Below are 19,564 nucleotides of genomic sequence, written 5' to 3' on the forward strand. Positions count from 1 at the left end.
GGGATGTGAGAGTGGGCCTGAGCCCGGGCTTTTGCTGAAAGGGAGGCCGATGCGAGGTAGAGATTCCCCAGGTGTCCCTGACAGCCTCCCAGGGCCACACTCACCCTCCTTCTCTCTCCTGCCCTTTCCCCGTTGCCCCACAGGGAGCCAGGTGTGCCGCCCGCCTCTGCTTCATGGATCCCTGCCCTGGCTGGACGGCGGCAAAGCCCTGGGCAGCCACCACACCGCCTCCCCCTGGAATCTCAGCCCCTTCTCCAAGACGTCCATCCACCACGGCTCCCCGGGGCCCCTCTCCGTCTACCCCCCGGCCTCGTCCTCCTCCTTGTCGGGGGGCCACGCCAGCCCGCACCTCTTCACCTTCCCGCCCACCCCGCCGAAGGACGTCTCCCCGGACCCATCGCTGTCCACTCCAGGCTCGGCCGGCTCGGCCCGGCAGGACGAGAAAGAGTGCCTCAAGTACCAGGTGCCGCTGCCCGACAGCATGAAGCTGGAGTCGTCCCACTCCCGTGGCAGCATGACCGCCCTGGGTGGGGCCTCCTCGTCGGCCCACCACCCCATCACCACCTACCCGCCCTACGTGCCCGAGTACAGCTCCGGACTCTTCCCCCCCAGCAGCCTGCTGGGCGGCTCCCCCACCGGCTTCGGATGCAAGTCCAGGCCCAAGGCCCGGTCCAGCACAGGTAGGAGCCAGTTCTCCCCTGGAGCCTTTTCTCCTCCCTCCTCCCCTTTTCCTCAATCCAGGGCCGCACCCAGAGGGACCCCTCAGGGGAGCCGGGGTGTCCCAAAGCCTGCTGAGATGCCATTCTTCCCATTCTTCCTGCCGGGAAGGCACTGCATGTCCTCCCATCCTAGCTCACGCCTGGCCTCGGAAACAGAGGGGAAGTGGGATCTGATTTAAAACCCCCCAATGAGCTGGGATAGGAAAAAAGACAAACAAAAACAAAGTCATGCCCTCTTCTGCCTGTCACAGGACTTCTGGATTGGGCTGGTAACCTTTAGTCAGTTTCCAAGACCAAATGGAAGGCCGAGGGAATAAATCTTGAGTGTTTCATGCTAAAACGAAACCTCCTCAAGCCTAAACAAACGCAGGTCCCTCTATGACCCCTTTGGCCTCTGTCATTCTGACTGTTCCTCTCGCTCAGCTCAAAGGGGACCACGCAGTGAGGACAGTCCTTTATTAGACGTGTAGACACAAAGTGTGTGTGCATGAGCCTGGCCAAAGCTGCACGCATATTCTCTGCGTGCAAAAGGGGGCTCTCAGCTGAACTGGGAGAAAGCGGTGGCTTTGCATTGGGGAAGCAGGGTTGAATGAAAATCAAATGTCGCCTGGCCCAGTTAGTTACCTGCAGTGTCTCCTAGAGCTGTCAGTGCAGTCAGGGGCAGGAAACCGTATTAGGACATATTGCTTGGCTGAGCTGCAGTCAGAGGAGGTAGAAAGGAACGGAAAAGTGCTCCAGGTGTGTATCTCAGCTTCCTGTGCTCTGTTCCTTTCCAAAATGCAAACGCTGCCTAGCAGCACGCTGCATTTTTATTCAATTGGTGTCATTACTTGCATGAAGAAAAACCCCACACAAAACACTTTGGCTTTAAAAATAAATCGATCTATCACCAATTCCATTTCTAAACAAAGTAATTGAGTCAAAAGAGAGCTAGGGATTCTCTGATATTGATTTAACTGTATTTTTAGACAGGGTTTGGTAAAGATTTTGATGTCTCCTTAAGCGTGTCCATTTCAGAGTGGGCATCTCTTCTCTGATCCGCTCCAGGTATCTTGCCTCCGCTCTCTCTCTACAGATCCTATATAGAAAGCAATCGTGAAAATCACTTGTCTTTTAGGGATGAGATGAGCAGCCTTGAAACCGAGCTCCCAAAGCTCCGGTTTGAAAAACTTCAGAGGGAGTACTCTGGGAGCCCAGTGACCATGAGATCAGTTTTCAGGGTTTTTTTCCAGGGTGACATTCACTCCGACTGCCTGAGCAGGACTGTCTCTATTTAGTTGATATGTTTTAGCTAATCCAATTATTTTCAGACTGCTGCACGCGACAGTTGCATTGTTTATCCCGAGCCAGGAACTTTAATAGAGTCCGGATGCGGTTAGGCTGACAGAAGAACTCAGACCTGCATGTTCAGTACATGAAAGTAGGCAGGAGGGAGAGGGAGGCAGGCTAGCTGGTGGAGTCAAAAAGAAAGCAAGAGGCCGGGAGAGCTGGAGGCACAAAGTGGCCACGGTGCCTGGCAGGGGCTGGGCTTGGGGGTGGAGGGAAGGATTAAGAAGTGGGGTGCAGCTTGACTCAGAAACACAGGCTGGGGAGCTGAATCGAAAGAGAGCAGACCTGTGCATTTTGAGGTTGTGATGGGATTTCTTTTCTTTTTCTTTCTTTTTTTTTTAAAGTTCTCTTTTCTGGTAAGGCTATGAGGTTGGGGAGAGCTCGTGGTATCTGAGGCCGGGGTAGTGGTTTGTGCGGGGGGAGGGGACAGAGTGACTTTTCCAAGATACTCTGGTTTCTTTACCCTCATTTCCGTGTTTGATTTCTCCCCCTCTTGTGCACACTTTCTGCCTTAAGTTTAGTCTTTTCTTTCCTCTCATTTCTTTCCGTAAGACTCTGAACATGGAGGGGAGAAAGAGAGGGCCGTGGTTTCCCTAAGCCAGAGCTAGGAATACCGATACACCGATTTTGGTTTTTTTGGCGAGGAGGAGAGGAGGCCATTTCAATTTGGCCTTTTTACTTCCTCCTTCTTAATTCCTTTCTCACAGTCATGAAAACCAAGAACAGCACACCTGGCGGGGGCGGCGAGCGAGCTGGGACTTTTGGGAGTGTGGAGGGGAAGTTTTGAGAAGCCCCTCCTTGTGCAGGGGGTGGAGGTGGTGGGAATTCTTCAGGAGGGGATTCTCTTGGTTTTAGTGGTTGCTCTCTCTCTCTCTCTCTCTTTTTTTCCCCCTTTAACCTCTTCTTTGCAAATGCATTTGCTGAAGGAGGACACAGAGAAGAGAGAGTTTTTGGGGTTGTCGCTGGAAACGGTTGAAGTTGTGGTTAGGGCACCTATTGCTGTCTTAACGCCTGGGCTTTCGGGGCTGGGACGAAGCTTTTGCAAACAAAAGACAGAGTCTTTGTGTCCAGGGCTGCTTCTTAGCTCCCCTGCCACCTTTCCAGTTGGGCATCTCCCTCCACTGTCGTCTGATCGAGCTCCTGCCCTGCTCCCTACCCCCTCCCACAGCCTGGTTTAAGGGTTTCAGGCCAAGGCGGAGCAAGAGGCATTTGCCAGCAGCTGTTGAATGTCAAGAGGCCTTGCCGCTCTGTGGTTCTTGTCACCTAAGAGAGAGGTGTCTGCCTGAGCAGCTCACAACAGGCAGGGGTGAGGAGAGGGGAGGAAAGAAGGCAGGAGAGAGTCAGGGCCTCCATTAGGAAAATTGGCTGTTTGCTGAAGTCACAGACCAGAGGCAGCAAGGAAAAAAGAAGAAGAAAAGCCCATAGGAGGCAATGGCAACCTTGCCGAGTGAATCAAGACAGAAAATTACCCTAGTGTGCAGAACCTTGTTGAAGAGGTAACCGTTGCTAGCTTTCAAGGTGTTTCTGAAAAGGAAGCTATCACCCTCCCCACCACCCTGCAAATGAGAGGAAATCAGACTGATCATGTCAGGCTGGGAGGTCCCCCAGCATCAGGGTGCCCAGGAGCCGGGTGGCAACCACGCTCCCCGCCTCCAACCACAGCGGCCTCTCCTCACACTGCCCTCTGCCCAGTGCCCAAGTAGAGGAGGAGCCCGAGGGGGTCCCCTGTCTGGGCAGGGTGGGGAGTGGGCCTGCAGTCCTAGCTGGGACAGGGCCAGTGCTGCCCCAGAAGGGGCTGACCCAGCAGCCACCAGGGACACAAAAAGGCAGGCCTGCGGCCCGGCTTGGGCTGCAGCCAGTTACTCGCCCACTCACCCTTCACTCTTTCCTTCCAGCCTCCCCCACATCCAGTCTGCCACGTCCCTCAGGCTTTTGACCCCAACTGAAAGGTGTCTGGGTGTGATTCAGGCCTGAGCCTTTTTCAAGAACTGAGAAGAGCCGTTGGGTACTTAGGAAGGCGCCTTTGGCATGCACTGCAGCGTGTTTGTGTTTAATCTCAGGGGTTCTGGGGCACAGCGAAGGCTCTCTGGGGACCCTAGGCTAAGAATCTTTTGGAATGTGGAGCAAAAAAAAAACCTCTCTTACATCCTCATTTTTTTTTTTTTTTAAAAAAACAAAGTAGACAAAAACTAGTGGGCACCATCCCTGACTTTCAAGGGTGCAAGACCCTCTTCCATTTGCAAAAGTCTTTAACTTTCCTGAAGAACTTACCCCTGGAGAGGATCACAGGCCCCCAAGTGTGAACCCCCCTAGTTCCCTCCTACTTGATCTGGGGCTTTCCAAAGGCCCAATAGGTCCCATATCTGCCAAGGCAGATTTTTCCTCCTTTTAGGGGAATCAAAATTCTCAAGCACCCTACTGGGTTCTCTTCTTCTACCCCAGTGGTCCAGGCAGGTTGGAGGTCATTAATTACTCTCTTAAAACAAAACAGTCTTCAGAGCTCATTTTTCTTCCCTACCTACCCTCCGGGGTCCTCCTCTGGGCCTCCCCTCTCTGGGGGACCAACTTGAGTTGAGCCTCCTGTTCCTGCAAGGAAGGGGAGTCCTGGCTTTCTCTGGGCACCCAGAAAACTGGGCACTAGAGACCCGTGTGTCCCTGGGTCCCCCAAAACCAAGGAGATTCTCCTAGAAAGCATCTTTCTCTTCCTCTTGCAAAGTTGAAATCAGTTAGCCAACTCCCCCATGTCTTGAAATGGTAATTTAAGGGATTCTTCCAAGGAGCTTTCTGGGTGGGTCTGGGTCGCTTTCCAGCCTGGGCTGACGGAGTGAATGCTGCTCAAACTTCCTACCGGCCTGGCTGGTTTTTCGTTTATTTTGTTTGTTTGTGTTTTTGGGAAAAGAGAAACTGTAGGCAGGCCTTGGTTAATGAGCAGCCACCCCGCTTTGTTAACTTGCCTCTTCTCCTGATCTTCCTCTGATCGGCTTCACTCTGTCCTCCCAAACCTTCCCTTTTCCTTTTTCCCTCCCTCCCCCTCTTCCAGGTTCCCTGCCTAAAGTTTGCATTTCCGCCTTGCACCCCCTGGCTGGGGTCATACTTTAACTTCAGTCTCCGTAACAGCGGCTGGAAAGCTATGGAAACCCCTGCTGGGTCCTAATCGCTTCCTTTCCAGCCAGGGACATTTGCAGTTTGATTGGAAGTAAAATCTAAAACCCTAGCTAGTGAAATCAATCAGCCGATTGATCAATCTATGCATCTATTTATTATCTGTTCACCTATCTAGCCATTGATGAATCCTTCCTTTCCCCCTATCCTAATCTTCATTATTTAATCAATCTCTATAGACAGACCCATGATGATAATGGGTCACCTTTGTCTTCCTTTTTTTCCTTTGAGGGAAATGAATGGAATGTTTGCCTTTTGCCACCATCCAGGGCTCAGGATTTTCTCAGGGAAGTATTTGTAGCTGGAATCTGCATTCCTCCTTGGTCCTGCCCGATCATCTCCATCAAGTCGGGCAAGCCAAGAACAGGGTTCTGTTGCAACGATGCATCTGCCCCTTCTGCGGGCGCCTCCATGTGTGTCGGGGGAACGGTCATGCCAGGACAGCATTCCCCAGCTCAACTTTGGAGCATCTTGGAAAGAGGTGGGGGTGGACACGCTCCCCAAAAGAGGAGGGAGAAGGAAAAAAGTTCTCCATTTTACGTTTCTCCCCCAGTTCCAAATGCTGTCAGCTTTCCTGCGTGTTTTCCTTCCCTAAGTGGCTTATCTGTGTTTTTGTTTCCAGAAGGCAGGGAGTGTGTGAACTGTGGGGCAACCTCGACCCCACTGTGGCGGCGAGATGGCACGGGACACTACCTGTGCAACGCCTGCGGGCTCTACCACAAAATGAACGGACAGAACCGGCCCCTCATTAAGCCCAAGCGAAGGCTGGTAAGTTCTCGGGAAGGGATGGATTCCACGCTGACCATTCTGGGTTTCTCATTTCCTCTCTTCCGGAAGGACAGCTTTCTGCAGGAAATTGACAGGATAGCCTCCAATCATGTCAGCTGGCTTGGGACAGTTTTTTTTTTTTCTTTTTCCTTCTTTCTTTTCTTCTTCTTCTTCTTCTTTTTTTTTTTTTTCAAATTTGATACACAGAACAGCTCTTTTCCCCTCTTTTTCCCCATCCATGTTTCTTAAGTCGCTTGTGAACATTTTAAGGAGACTGAATTCTTGGTTATCAAATCTGCAGTGTATTCCTGAATAGAATAATGGTATGAACAGGACCAGAGCAGCTGGTTTAAGTGCATTGATGAGCACTGTTTGACAGATAGAGACATTTAGTATGAGGATGGAATGTTCCAGCAACCATCCAGAATGGGTTCCTGAAGTTGTGGCGTGTGGCTTCCCAGGAAGGATCACAGACTCATTGCAATGGATGGATTTGTTATGCTAATGCTTCAAAATGGTTGGAGCTGATTAAATGAATTTCAGAGGCTTCACCAGCAACCAGTGAGCCTAATGCCTCCTCCTTTCTTGGTCTCAGCATTTGAGAACTTTCCACAGGCAATTCCTATGGGAAACGTCGTGTGAGTCCTCTCATACCTGGCATTTGGTCTTATTTTCTCTTTGAGCTACTACCAGTAGGGTGAAAGTTTTTTCTCTCCTCTCTCATTATTCTTTTAAAAACTTTTTAAGCATGAGGGATCCTTGAGAAAACCTGGCTCTGTCAAGCATTTATAAGGAAGACTCATAGGGGACATTCATTTGCAAGCTCCTCTTTGGAAGTTTGAATAGTGAATGTATGTGACAGACAAATAACAACTCTAGCCACAGCTAAGAGATCAAAATGCTTTATGTGGTGCTGACATTCACCAAGTCGAGATGGGAGGAGGGGAATTTCCCCACGCAGATTAATGGATAAATTAGCATCCATCAATTTCTAAGGAAGGAAAAAGAACACCTCTGTATTCTTTTTAAAGAATACTTTGCCCTCCCCATCAGATTGTAGTGCAACTCAACACCTTTCACATCCTATTTTGAAGAAGGAAAAACTTTCTTTTTTTTTTTTTTTGAGACAGAGTCTCACTCTGTCACCCAGGCTGGAGTGCAGTGGCACGATCTCGGCTCACTGCAACCTCCACCTCCCGGGTTCAAGCAATTCTCCTGTCTCAGCCTCCTGAATAGCTGGGAGTAGGGACACCCGCCCCCACACCCGGCAAATTTTTGTATTTTCAGTAGAGACAGGGTTTCGCCTTTTTGGCCAGGCTGGTCTCAAACTCCTGACCTCAGGTGATCCACCCGCCTCGGCCTCCCAGAGTGCTGGGATTACAGGCATGAGCCACCGCTCCCGGCCAAAGAAGGAAAACTTTCTAGGGATGGAAATGTCCACATGACTTTAATCTTTGACAATCCTGGATATCGAGGCTTTATTCTTTCTGATCTTTGCCCCCTTCTCCAACTTTCTCAACCTTCCCCCACCTCTCCTCCAGCAGTTTGGTTTTTTTTTTTTTTTTTTTTTTCCTTTCTCTCATGTGCAAAGCTGACTTCCTAGGAAAAAGCTGCCGGATATCTGAGCACTGGAGATAACTCATAAACAACAACTCAGCTTCCCCAACCTAAACACCAAGATGTTTGAACGTATCAGAACAAGAAGTGTTTGAAAAAAAAAAAAAAAAAAAAAAAAGGCTAGAGGTGTTAGTGCAGAATGAATATGATCACACCACAAAAGAATGTTTTGAATCACTCAAAAACCTGGCCTTAGTAAAAAAAAAAAAAAAAAAAAAAAAAAAAAAAAAAAGAGAGAGAGAGGAAAAAAAAACAACAAACAAAAACCTTCTTGTTAAAATGTGTCTTGGTACCATTATAGTTGTTTTTTTTGTTTTTTCTGTTTTTTTCTAATAAAAGTAAAGAAGGAAAAAGAGGGATTAAAAGTCTCAAGGCATGGGCTGATTGGTGAGCAAAAGTTTATTTGACATTTTCTTGGGTCTTCTTCCTCTGTCTGGTCAGATTGCAGAGGAGGATCGTAATTCCATTTTATGCAATTTTGTCTCCACTCACCTTTCATAGGAAATCTCTAGAACTCTGAGTAATAATTGCTTTGAATTTTAGAGTTCAATGACTGTCACATTTTCATCTGTCTTTTCTTTCTTAATCATCTGTCTTGGGTGGTTTGATGTTTTTAGTTCTATAGAATTCATAAGCTACAGGGAGGTAGAACACAGGACACATTCAGATTTCTTTCTTTTTCTTTCTTTTTTTTTTAGCCCTGAGATGTATTTGACTTCTGAACACCTAGAACCTTTTGTTTTCTTCTTTCCTTTATTCCCTGACCCTTTATTCCAGTTCCAGCTTGCTATTTTTGTTTGATACATTTGCAGATTCACTGAAGACCACCCAGCCCATATATAGCTAGCTCTTCTGTGAGATGCGTATTTAACCCTGAAAAAACTAATGCAAGAAATAGGAGAGATGACCGAAGGGAAGACTCATAGATTCTTTTCCCCCTGGCATTGCCAGGATTTTCATACATCTCACCACTAGTGAGAGGCTGAGCTGCTTGCTTTAATATACTGTACCTCCTGCTAGTGACCCATACAGTGTGGCTTTGAGAGACCCTAAGTTCCCATAAAGTTTGTAGTACTAGAAGCATCTTCCTTTGCTTTTATTTAGATTGCTGTCAATAGACTGCAAAAGATTACATGCTGTACCTTGTCATCTGGAGCTCTGACTTTACCAGTTGGCATTATATGCTTGTACTCTGTACATTCAGAATTGCTGGGCTAGGAAACCCAGGTGCCTGAGTGATATTAATCTGCTATATCTGCGTAGCTCTTCTAAAAAAAAAAAAACACTATAGGAAGATAATAATCACATATAATTTAATTGTCAAAATCATTAAGCACTGGTTTTATGTAGTACTTTCTCCCAAAAAGTACACAAATGAAACAGTTGTTTAAGCATTAAATTACCATGTTTCATAAAGGCAGTTGGGCAGAGGCATATGGGGTTAGGTCAGCACTCATGGACAATGTGAATTACATTCAAGATGGACAGCAAAAGACTCCCATCTTCTCCCTTATGATAGGCCAGGGCAGTTTTTAGTTTCCAGTTACTTAGAACACAGAAAAGAAAGAATTTTTTTAAAAAGGTCATAACATACTCTGTTATTTACATCCCACAGAAGCATATCTGTGAAACAATTTAGCAACTTTGAAAGAAAAAGGGTCACTCAGGTTAATTCGAAATTGTCACTGGGTTCTCCATATCTGGCAGCTTCAGGTGTTGGCTTCAACTTTTTGCTTGATAAAATATTGATATAAAACTGTACCAGGATCCCAGGCCGGGTGCGGTGGCTCACTCCTGTAATCCCAGCACTTTGGGAGGCCAAGGCGGGTGGATCATGAGGTCAGGAGATAGAGACCATCCTGGCTAACACAGGTGAAACCCCGTCTCTACTAAAAATACAAAAAATTAGCCGGGGCGGTGGCGGGCGCCTGTAGTCCCAGCTACTCGGGAGGCTGAGGCAGGAGAATGGTGTGAACCCGGGAGGCGGAGCTTGCAGTGAGCCGAGATCGCGCCACTGCACTCCAGCCTGGGCGACAGAGCGAGACTCCGTCTCAGAAACAAAACAAAATATAACAAAACAAAAAACAAAAAACAAAACTGTACCAGGATCGCTATAGTTCTTGTTCTGTGTTCTTATAACCATACCAGAATTTTCTTCATCACAGACAGAGACTAAACTCTTTCTTCTCTTACCTTTCCTTTGATAATATTTTTGATCCAGGAATGGGGATAATTTTGCAGTTAAAATTTTCTTTTTATGGTGGAAGGTGAGGAGGAGAGAGAGGTTTATATTAGAAGTGACCCAACTCCATTTTCTTCCAATGGTTTTTTTCAGTTTTATTTTTTTAAAGCGTGAACAGAGAATAGTCACCTGATCAATTTAAATATGTCAAAAAGTGAAAGAAAAATCTCTCTTTTAAAGGAAATGAGGGCAGTAACACAACCAAGGAATCAAAATTCAAGTTGAGGCTGACCTTTGACCTGCAACTATGCTACTCCATGAACAGCAAATAGGAAATGGCTGATTTCGTGAAGGTGGACTGGTATCAGAGGAGGCGAGGGATCCAGGGTTCTTGATGAGTGGCAACATTCCTTGGTCTTTTGAGTTTGTTTGATTGGTGAATCAAATTTAGGTGACAGCCAGCTAAAGAGAGTGAGGGTGGCTGTCTTGTGAATGGGAAGTGACCAAGCTTGAAAGCACAGACTGTGGTGGCTCACGCCTGTAATACCAGCACTTTGGGAGGCCGAGGCAGGTGGATCACTTGAGGTCAGGAGTTCAAGACCAGCCTGGCCAACATAGTAAAACCCTGTCTCTACTAAAAATAGAAAAATTAGCCGGGCATGGTGGCAGGTGCTTATAAATCCCAGCTACTCGGGAGTGTGAGGCAGGAGAATTGCTTCAACCCGTGAGGTGGAGGTTGCAGTGAGCTGAGATCGCACCACTGCACTCCAGCCTGGGTGACAGAGCGAGACTCCATCTCAAAATGAGAAAGAAAGAAAGTGCAGGCTGTGTAAATTTAGGAGGTCTTGTTGACCTAGGATGTCCTACTCGGCGCTTCCTCAGGTGTGTCACCCATGTGTGTGTGCCACACACTTGCACAGACATTCTTTGCAGAATTTGCTGTTGTGTTGGCACACTGTTCTCTTTATAACTCAGCATTTCTTTATTTGCGATCCAGAGTGTTTTTGGTGCTTGGCTTTGCGCCTCCTTTGCTGTGAGTGCTTCCTGATGGCTGGAGCCTGTTTGAGGATGGATATTCTTGGGAGTTGTGTTTGAAAACAACCTCTTGTGGCTCTGGACTTGGTGAAAAAGGCAACTGAAAGCCCAGTTCCAAAATGAGGCTGGCTAATTCAAAATTGCCACCCATAAAAATTAACCCTCTGGTGTACTTTGTGGGATGAGGGTAGGAGGCTAAGACTGCCAGGGAGGAGGCCCTGGCTTCCTGCTCCTACCGGGGAGCAGCAGGTGAAATTCTGACCACGTTAGTGCAATCCTGACATGCTCCACTGGAGTGGCGACATTTTTCTTCTCGAGGCAGATTTTGGGGATCTGTATTACTTTCATGTGGGCCACTTGCTAGTTTTGATTTCAATGATAATTTCTTCCTTCCTTTTTTTTTTTTTTTCAAGCCTGTCTTCATAGTGATGACAACACATTTAACATTTGTTTTGATTTTGCCTTCTCCTCTCTCCCCACTCTCAGTCTGCAGCCAGGAGAGCAGGGACGTCCTGTGCGAACTGTCAGACCACCACAACCACACTCTGGAGGAGGAATGCCAATGGGGACCCTGTCTGCAATGCCTGTGGGCTCTACTACAAGCTTCACAATGTAAGTGGACTGGGACCAGCAAGAACAGGGCTCGCTTCCTGATGGTGACCAGCAAACAGTGTCACCACCACCCTCTCCAAGTGAATCGCTCACCATGGGGGCAGATGACAGGTTCCAAATAATTGATGCAATAGGACCTAGCTTGGAAAACTACTCTGTCTAGCATAGCCGTGCTGAGGCCGAGGGGGCTCACAGCCTGGCAGCCACACGACCCCCTTGGTATGCATTGGACACTCCACATACCGTGCAGCAATCTGATGTGCTGAGTGGGCCTGTGTGGTTTATAAGGAAAAAAAAAAATCTTCCTTTTGGAAAACAAAAAAAGCCACCGGTCCTATTTTGTTGTTTCCTTACATTTTAAACTCTTTGCAGAAAGAGAGAATGAAAGAGAAAGGTAAATAGAATTGTAATGTGTGGCAGGGGGTCTGGAAACTAAGACGACCCATTTGGTTACTGAGAGGTAAAAAGTCTTGGCTAAATCTGTGCTACAAATTTGAAATGGATCCTATGTATAAAAGACATGGAAAAAAATGTCTGACAGATTTCATCTGACGTCTTTGTCCGAACCAACTTTCACGTGCAGAGAGCTAGCTCCTGAGGAAGGTGGCTGGCCTGGGGGATGTTACCATACCAGGGAAAATAAACTGTCATTTTCTCCTTTTATATCATGTTAGCAGAGCGGTAGTTGCCAGTCGCCTGAATTTAGTTGTGTCATTTCTGATCTTTCCATTTGGGGTCCTATCATTTTGTAATATATCTTAATCTTAAAAAATTTTTTTTCAGTTTTTTTTTTTTTTCCTGAAATCATTCTGGCTCAGAGGCCATGATTCTAGTGAGGCTTCAAGTTTACATTAACTCTAAAGACAAAAATGGTTATTTTGGTCTTTCTCTGTGTTGTTCTCTCTCTCCTTCCTTTTTAGCTCTTTCTGATTCTCCTAAATTCTCTTGGCCAACCTGACTTTGGCAAAGTCCGGGGCTGAACAGGGAGGAGACAGGGACTTTTGCTTGCGGCGGTTCTGGCAATGAACTCATCTTACTCAGGAATACCTGGGAATTGGGGAGGAAGCTTTTCTGGTTGGATTTTTTGAGTCATAAAGAACTTCTCAGGGTGACCCCAGCACCCTGCTTCTTTTTCACTTCTTGGGAGCAAGTTGCTGTGATTCCGAGGAGCCCTGTACGCTCATTCCCTGCCTGTGCCAACTCTCTCGCTGTGGCCCTGGTGCAGTGAATGAAACTAGAGTCTTACTACGATCCCTTATTCTCCCTTAGGTCCTGGGACTGTGGTCTATATACATTTATCAGCAATTCAATCCAAGTTCTATTTTAACTTTGGGGAATTTGCTTGCTGACTACAGTAGAGATAGAGATTCGTGATTAAAATCTGGAAGGCTTGGGCTTATAAGCTTTTAGGTTATTAGCATTAGGGTTTATTAGCTATCCAGTCATCAGCACTGCCTATGAAATTATTTTTGGGCTGTAATTTATGGATTTCAAAGAACTTTCATGTTACTTGATTACATTTGAGCCTGAGATAGTCCCATGATGTAGACAGGGCAGAAATTATTTTTATTTCAGTTTTACTTGAGGGAGTTATGACTCAGAAAAGCAAGTCGCTTGTACAAGGTAACGTGGCTGAGAAAGTATAAGAGTCAGGGCCCATTTCAGAGTCAGGAGGCTTTCCTGGGAAGTTGGCAGTGTCAGAACTAAGAGGAGAACCAGGAGAAAGGGAATGCTCTCTTTTTTTAGAGTATAACAAAATTGTAACAAATTGTGTGTGTGTATATTTCATCCCTATATTCGTGGAAGTATAGGAATTATAGGAGATTAACTAGCTATATGTTTTTTTGAATAGTTAGCTGGGATGAGATATGATCTCACTTGTGTCTGATCATATATATATATATTTCTGAAGAACATGAATTTCTCAAATCAAAGTAAAGCTGAGGAATCCTCTCCATGGCTCACTTCTACCTCCTCAATCTTAATGAGCTTGGTCTTCATGGCTGGGCTCCAGTGAGTGGGAGACAGAAACTTTCTCATCCTCAAGAGTGGTTTTTCCGTCTTCTCTGGTTTACCGGGAATTTGTAAAAGGAGGCGATTGATGTGTATTGAACAATAAGAGATAATAATCTATTAGCATTGTCATCACGTTGCATTTCGCTCTGCCCTTCCAGACATCTCTACATGGATGCCATAAGCTCTTTCTTCTTATCTAGGTGTTGAGATAACTGCCTACCTCGGTATCAGCATCTCTCAGTGGTGTTGTGACTGGTTATCTGGGGTTGTGTGGCTACTGGTGTAACTAGATATTATATTTAGATACCTGGCTATGTATAGCTAGATATCGGCATCAGAGCTGTGTATCTGGACATTATCTTGGTGAAGATTTGATGTGGGAGTAGATTCCTGTCATCTCTGTAGGCTGCATCTTTATCTTGATGATAACTTTGAAGAAGGAACCTGGAGATGTTCCTCTGGCAGTGACCTTTCTGGGCTCTCCTGCCATTGGTCACGTTGCCTTCCTGGGCTTGGGGAAAATAAGGTCTCAGCTCCAGTGTGGGGCTTTGTTTCCTTCTCCAGGTGACCTCTCCCAGCTCAGCTTCGGGAAGCTGGGTGTTGGCTGCTCTCAGCAGGTTGGCCATTTGAATTCTTCCTTTCTTAGCTGTGATTTTCTGGCTTTGGGAACAGACAGGTAAAACCCAGAGCCAGGGGTTCTCCACCCTTGAGAACTGTGGCGGAAGGTGATGCTTTCAGCCCGGGAAGTCAGGAATGGCCAGGACACTGACATTCACTCCTTGAGTCTGTTTGCCACCCTCCCCTGGGAACATGGCCAGATGTGGAGTTTGCTCTTCCGGGCAGATGTCTGCTGTTGGGGTTAATCTGCTTCTGCCTCCCTGTGGGGAGTAACTTCTGTTTACTTTGTAAAGTTTCCTTTCTTGATTCTGGGCCCCCAAAGCAAATGTGTTTTTAAAGGCAAATGAGGTTTATCAAGAAGAGAGAGATGGTAGATGTCTCCAAGACTGAAGTCTCTTGACTTTGAGAGTAGGGTCTGGTCTCTGTCTCTTTACTCTAGCACATTCTTGGTCTTTCCTTTTCAAGATGAGTGCCCTTTTGTGCTTTGCACCCCATAGATGGTTATTAAATACATGTTGATTTGTTGGTTGGCTGTTTGTCTGGTTAGAAGTGGAGAGTCAGAGCTAGGTGGAAATAGCACTTGCAACCATTGCAGCTGCTGTTGGAATGACACAGGCAAGAGATCACTTTTGGGCCAGGCGCGGTGGCTCATGCCTGCAAGTCCAGCACTTTGGGAGGCCGAGGTGGGCAGATCACAATGTCGGGAGTTCGAGACCAGCCTGCCCAATATGGTGAAACCCCGTCTCAACTAAAAATACAAAAATTAGCCAGGTGTGGTGGCAGGTGCCTCTAGTCCCAGCTACTCAGGAGGCTGAGGCAGGACAATTGCTTGAACCCGGGAGGCAGAGGTTGCAGTGAGCCGAGATCGCGCCACTGCACTCCAGCCTGGGCGACAGCGGGAGACTTCGTCTCAAAAAAAAAAAAAAAGATCACCTTTAAGAAAGGCATGGTTTCATAAAATACAACCCGGCTACGTATACATTCTAGCGGAAGATTTTATGGCACCTCTTAAAGGCCAGGTAGAAGAGAGGCAACCGAAAGTTACTCAGTAGAACAGTACAGTCCTCATTTCTTCAAGGCAGACAGCCTTAACCACCTAGAGGCTGATGACCTGGGGAGTGCTTTTCAAGTTCTGAAGCAGATTTGTCAAAGTAGACAAAATGGCATTTCCCTCCTGAAGATTCTTCACTACCTCGATTCTTATGAAATAGTCTAAGGAAGTTCTGAAGAAATAAGACAAGTGAATTCTATTTTCGTTACCAGAGAAATACAATCGTACTAGATGGGGCTCTAATCTGGTAACTGTATGTATTTTAGTTCTTCGGTCCCTGGGAAGGAGACAGGAGAAGGTGGGAGGGAGGAAGGGGCCGGCTGAAATGGAAACAGATCCCTGATCCGGGGCGGCCAGTGGAACCCTTCTTGGTGTGCGAGAGCCTGTGCATTTCAGAGGCAGCAAAAAAGTAAAAAAAAAAAAAAAAAAATTGATCTTTGTTTAGATTAACAGACCCCTGACTATGAAGAAGGAAGGCATCCAGACCAGAAACCGAAAAATGTCTAGCAAATCCAAAAAGTGCAAAAAAGTGCATGACTCACTGGAGGACTTCCCCAAGAACAGCTCGTTTAACCCGGCCGCCCTCTCCAGACACATGTCCTCCCTGAGCCACATCTCGCCCTTCAGCCACTCCAGCCACATGCTGACCACGCCCACGCCGATGCACCCGCCATCCAGCCTGTCCTTTGGACCGCACCACCCCTCCAGCATGGTCACCGCCATGGGTTAGAGCCCTGCTCGATGCTCACAGGGCCCCCAGCGAGAGTCCCTGCAGTCCCTTTCGACTTGCATTTTTGCAGGAGCAGTATCATGAAGCCTAAACGCGATGGATATATGTTTTTGAAGGCAGAAAGCAAAATTATGTTTGCCACTTTGCAAAGGAGCTCACTGTGGTGTCTGTGTTCCAACCACTGAATCTGGACCCCATCTGTGAATAAGCCATTCTGACTCATATCCCCTATTTAACAGGGTCTCTAGTGCTGTGAAAAAAAAAATGCTGAACATTGCATATAACTTATATTGTAAGAAATACTGTACAATGACTTTATTGCATCTGGGTAGCTGTAAGGCATGAAGGATGCCAAGAAGTTTAAGGAATATGGGAGAAATAGAGTGTGGAAATTAAGAAGAAACTAGGTCTGATATTCAAATGGACAAACTGCCAGTTTTGTTTCCTTTCACTGGCCACAGTTGTTTGATGCATTAAAAGAAAAAAAAAAAAGAAAAAAGAGAAAAGAAAAAAAAAGAAAAAAGTTGTAGGCGAATCATTTGTTCAAAGCTGTTGGCCTCTGCAAAGGAAATACCAGTTCTGGGCAATCAGTGTTACCGTTCACCAGTTGCCATTGAGGGTTTCAGAGAGCCTTTTTCTAGGCCTACATGCTTTGTGAACAAGTCCCTGTAATTGTTGTTTGTATGTATAATTCAAAGCACCAAAATAAGAAAAGATGTAGATTTATTTCATCATATTATACAGACCGAATTGTTGTATAAATTTATTTACTGCTAGTCTTAAGAACTGCTTTCTTTCGTTTGTTTGTTTCAATATTTTCCTTCTCTCTCAATTTTTGGTTGAATAAACTAGATTACATTCAGTTGGCCTAAGGTGGTTGTGCTCAGAGGGTTTCTTGTTTCTTTTCCATTTTGTTTTTGGATGATATTTATTAAATAGCTTCTAAGAGTCCGGCAGCATCTGTCTTGTCCCTATTCCTGCAGCCTGTGCTGAGGGTAGCAGTGTATGAGCTACCAGCGTGCATGTCAGCGACCCTGGCCCGACAGGCCACGTCCTGCAAGCGGCCCGGCTGCCTCTTCACCCTGTCGTGTTCTGTGTTAGTGATCACTGCCTTTAATACAGTCTGTTGGAATATTATTATAAGCATAATAATAAAGTGAAAATATTTTAAAACTACAAAATGACATCGTATCCACATGGTGGCCGAGCTCTTCTAGAATCTGGTAGCTCTAGCTAATTTCAGAGAAAGGAGCTAAAAGAAACAACAACCAGACATGTTAAGTTATTCACTAGGAACCGATGCTAACCCCAGAGAGTCAACGTCTATTTTGGGGGGAACTGGGAATATTTGGAGTTCTACATGCGACCTGGAGGAATTTATCCTGGGGCCGGGGTGACATCTGGGGTCCCCTAGTGAGTGGCAGTGTGTCTTCCTGCTCTCCTCCTGCCCTCGAAGGAGGACTGGGAAGATTTCCACGCTGAGATTCCCAGGCGCAAACTGCAGCTGATGCGTTCCTCGAGGTTCTCTTTGAGATGGAAACGAGCCGGCTGCTCGAGTTCATTTCTGTTTTGCTTTTCTACTGTTGAATGAATACCACCACAGTGAAGGGATTATTGGAATGTTTTCGAAACACAAAATAACCATTTTGTAACTTCTGCTGTATAGTTTTCTTTTCCTGTGGATGGAGTGTGTAACTACAGCACACATTTAAATGAAATCTCTGTTAATCGCCTCTGCACTATCTTAGCAAATATTTTAAACCTAAAGCTAAATGTTGAAATAAAGGTGTAGAGCATTACTGAGATGCAAATGGAGCTCTCTCTGGCTCCTAATTAATGACCTACAACTCGACTGTTGTTTCCAATTACTTTTGAAACACTGAAGGAAAGAATCACTGCTGGCTGTGGTAAACTTGGGAGGTTTTGTCATATAGTTCCAATGTCTTAAAGTTTGCCACCGCTTTGCTTCATGAACAGATTTGAGTTAATGCCCTTTCACCTTAAGAACAGGGAGTTCAAATTCTTGACATTCTTAGGGCTGGACAAGGGGCGGGGGACACGTGGAAAAATCCCAAACTCAGTATCTCAGCTACGTTTTGTTTTAGGTACATTTCATCCCATTCCTTCTTCAAAGAAATGTCATTTCATTGTTGCGGGCGTTGATTGAACCTTCTAAGATGTTTCTAGCAGATGATGCAACAGCTGTAAAATATAAATATATATATAATAACAGTGATTCAGATCCTTTTTCTTTTTTTCTTTTTTGAGACAGAGTCTGGTTCTGTCGCCCAGGCTGGAGTGCAGTGGCGCAATCTCGGCTCCCTGCAACCTCTGCCTCCTGGGTTCAAGCGATTCTCCTGCCTCAGCCTCCCAAGTAGCTGGGACTACAGGCGCCCACCACCACGCCCAGCTAATTTTTGTATTTTTAGTAAACATAGGGTTTCACCATGTTGGCCAGGCTGGTGTCGACTTCCTGACCTCAAATGATCCACCCACCTCAGCCTCCCAAAGTGCTGGGATTAGGGGCGTGAGCCACCGCGCCCGGCCGATTCAGTTTCTTCTTTGGAATATTATCATATATTTTAATGGCCAGAATGGTTTGGTTCTTTTTTCTTTTTTCAAAAATATAAGACACAGTAGAGGAGCAATACTAAAGCGGGTTTAATCTAGAAAAGTAGAACAAGATTGCAGACCTAAAATATGGCTAAAAATTTTTTGAGTCGATTGTATTCCTAATTTCTAATCTGTTTCACCTCACTTTTGAAGTTGTTGTATTAGCACATCTATAGGAGAATATGGGTTTTTTTTGGAAAATATCTGAGGATTTGGGTTATTTCTTTAAAACATTTAAAAAGCCAACATAATAGAAAAAATTACATATGAATTGAACAGTTCTGCTATTTATAAACTCCTCTGTAGTGCTTTTGGATTTAAGCACTTTTTTCATTTACTCAACAAATACCCAAGTGTCTAAGTTGACCTTTTTTTTTTTTTAAATTTTTTAAAATACAGATCAGGAAATAGAGAAATCAAGATTCCAGTGATGTCATTCTTACGTTGTGACATTTATATTGTTGTTCCCCTTTAAAACGAACTGCTTGAACCGTGGTGAGCTTCTCATTGGGCCTCTGGGTTCGTCCCTAAGCAGACAGGTTGTGATGGAACTAGGGTTACCCAGAGCTTGCTTTCTGAGATCAGCGTCTGCTTTCTAAACCTTTCTTTTCTTTTCTTTTTTTTTTTTTTTTTTTTGAGACGGAGTCTTGCTCTGTTGCCCAGGCTGGAGCGCAATGGTGCAATCTCGGCTCACTGCAACCTCCGCCTCCCAGGTTCAAGTGATTCTCCTGCCTCAGCCTCCTGAGTAGCTGGGATAACAGGCATGCGCCACCATGCTCAGTTAATTTTTGTATTTTTAGTAGAGATGGGGTTTCTCCATGTTGACCAGGCTGGTCTTGAACTCCTGACCTCTGGTGATCCACCCATCTCGGCCTCACAAAGTGCTGGGTTTACAGGCATGAGCCACCGCATCTGACCCTTGCTTTCTAAAGCTTTCTAAGGTCTTAAAGTTGCTTTTAAAGTGTACTCCTCATCACAAGACTTCATTTTGGTATTTCATAAGTTTAAAAGTGTGTGAAGGGTGCAGATTCTTTCCAGATACTGCATACGTGACTCGAGTTTAGTGAAACACCTGTTCCCCAAATTCAAGCCCACAAACTCCAATGCAATCC

At 45.8% G+C, this 19,564-nt stretch overlaps 1 protein-coding gene across 8 annotated transcripts in view; it reads left to right on the forward strand.

The window, feature by feature from the left end:
- The window catches only part of GATA3 (GATA binding protein 3), a 29,639-nt gene extending 12,928 nt beyond the window's left edge, over nucleotides 1-16,711 (forward strand). For 4 of the 8 annotated variants that reach the window (XM_063781350.1, XM_063781348.1, XM_009457913.5 and 1 more), the window contains exons 3-6: nucleotides 144-680; nucleotides 5,836-5,978; nucleotides 11,299-11,424; nucleotides 15,555-16,711. In XM_063781350.1, coding sequence (XP_063637420.1) covers nucleotides 144-680; nucleotides 5,836-5,978; nucleotides 11,299-11,424; nucleotides 15,555-15,839 — 1,091 coding nt within the window. In that variant the 3' untranslated portion in view covers nucleotides 15,840-16,711. Of the gene's footprint in view, nucleotides 1-143; nucleotides 681-5,832; nucleotides 5,979-11,298; nucleotides 11,425-15,554 lie in introns of all 8 variants that reach the window. The other 4 variants (XM_016962624.4, XM_016962623.4, XM_507651.9 and 1 more) reach the window with 1 other exon arrangement.
- The last annotated feature ends 2,853 nt before the right edge of the window (nucleotides 16,712-19,564 follow it).

This window comes from Pan troglodytes, chromosome 8 (assembly GCF_028858775.2).
Source record: "Pan troglodytes isolate AG18354 chromosome 8, NHGRI_mPanTro3-v2.0_pri, whole genome shotgun sequence".
In the NCBI taxonomy this organism is placed as follows: domain Eukaryota; kingdom Metazoa; phylum Chordata; class Mammalia; order Primates; family Hominidae; genus Pan; species Pan troglodytes.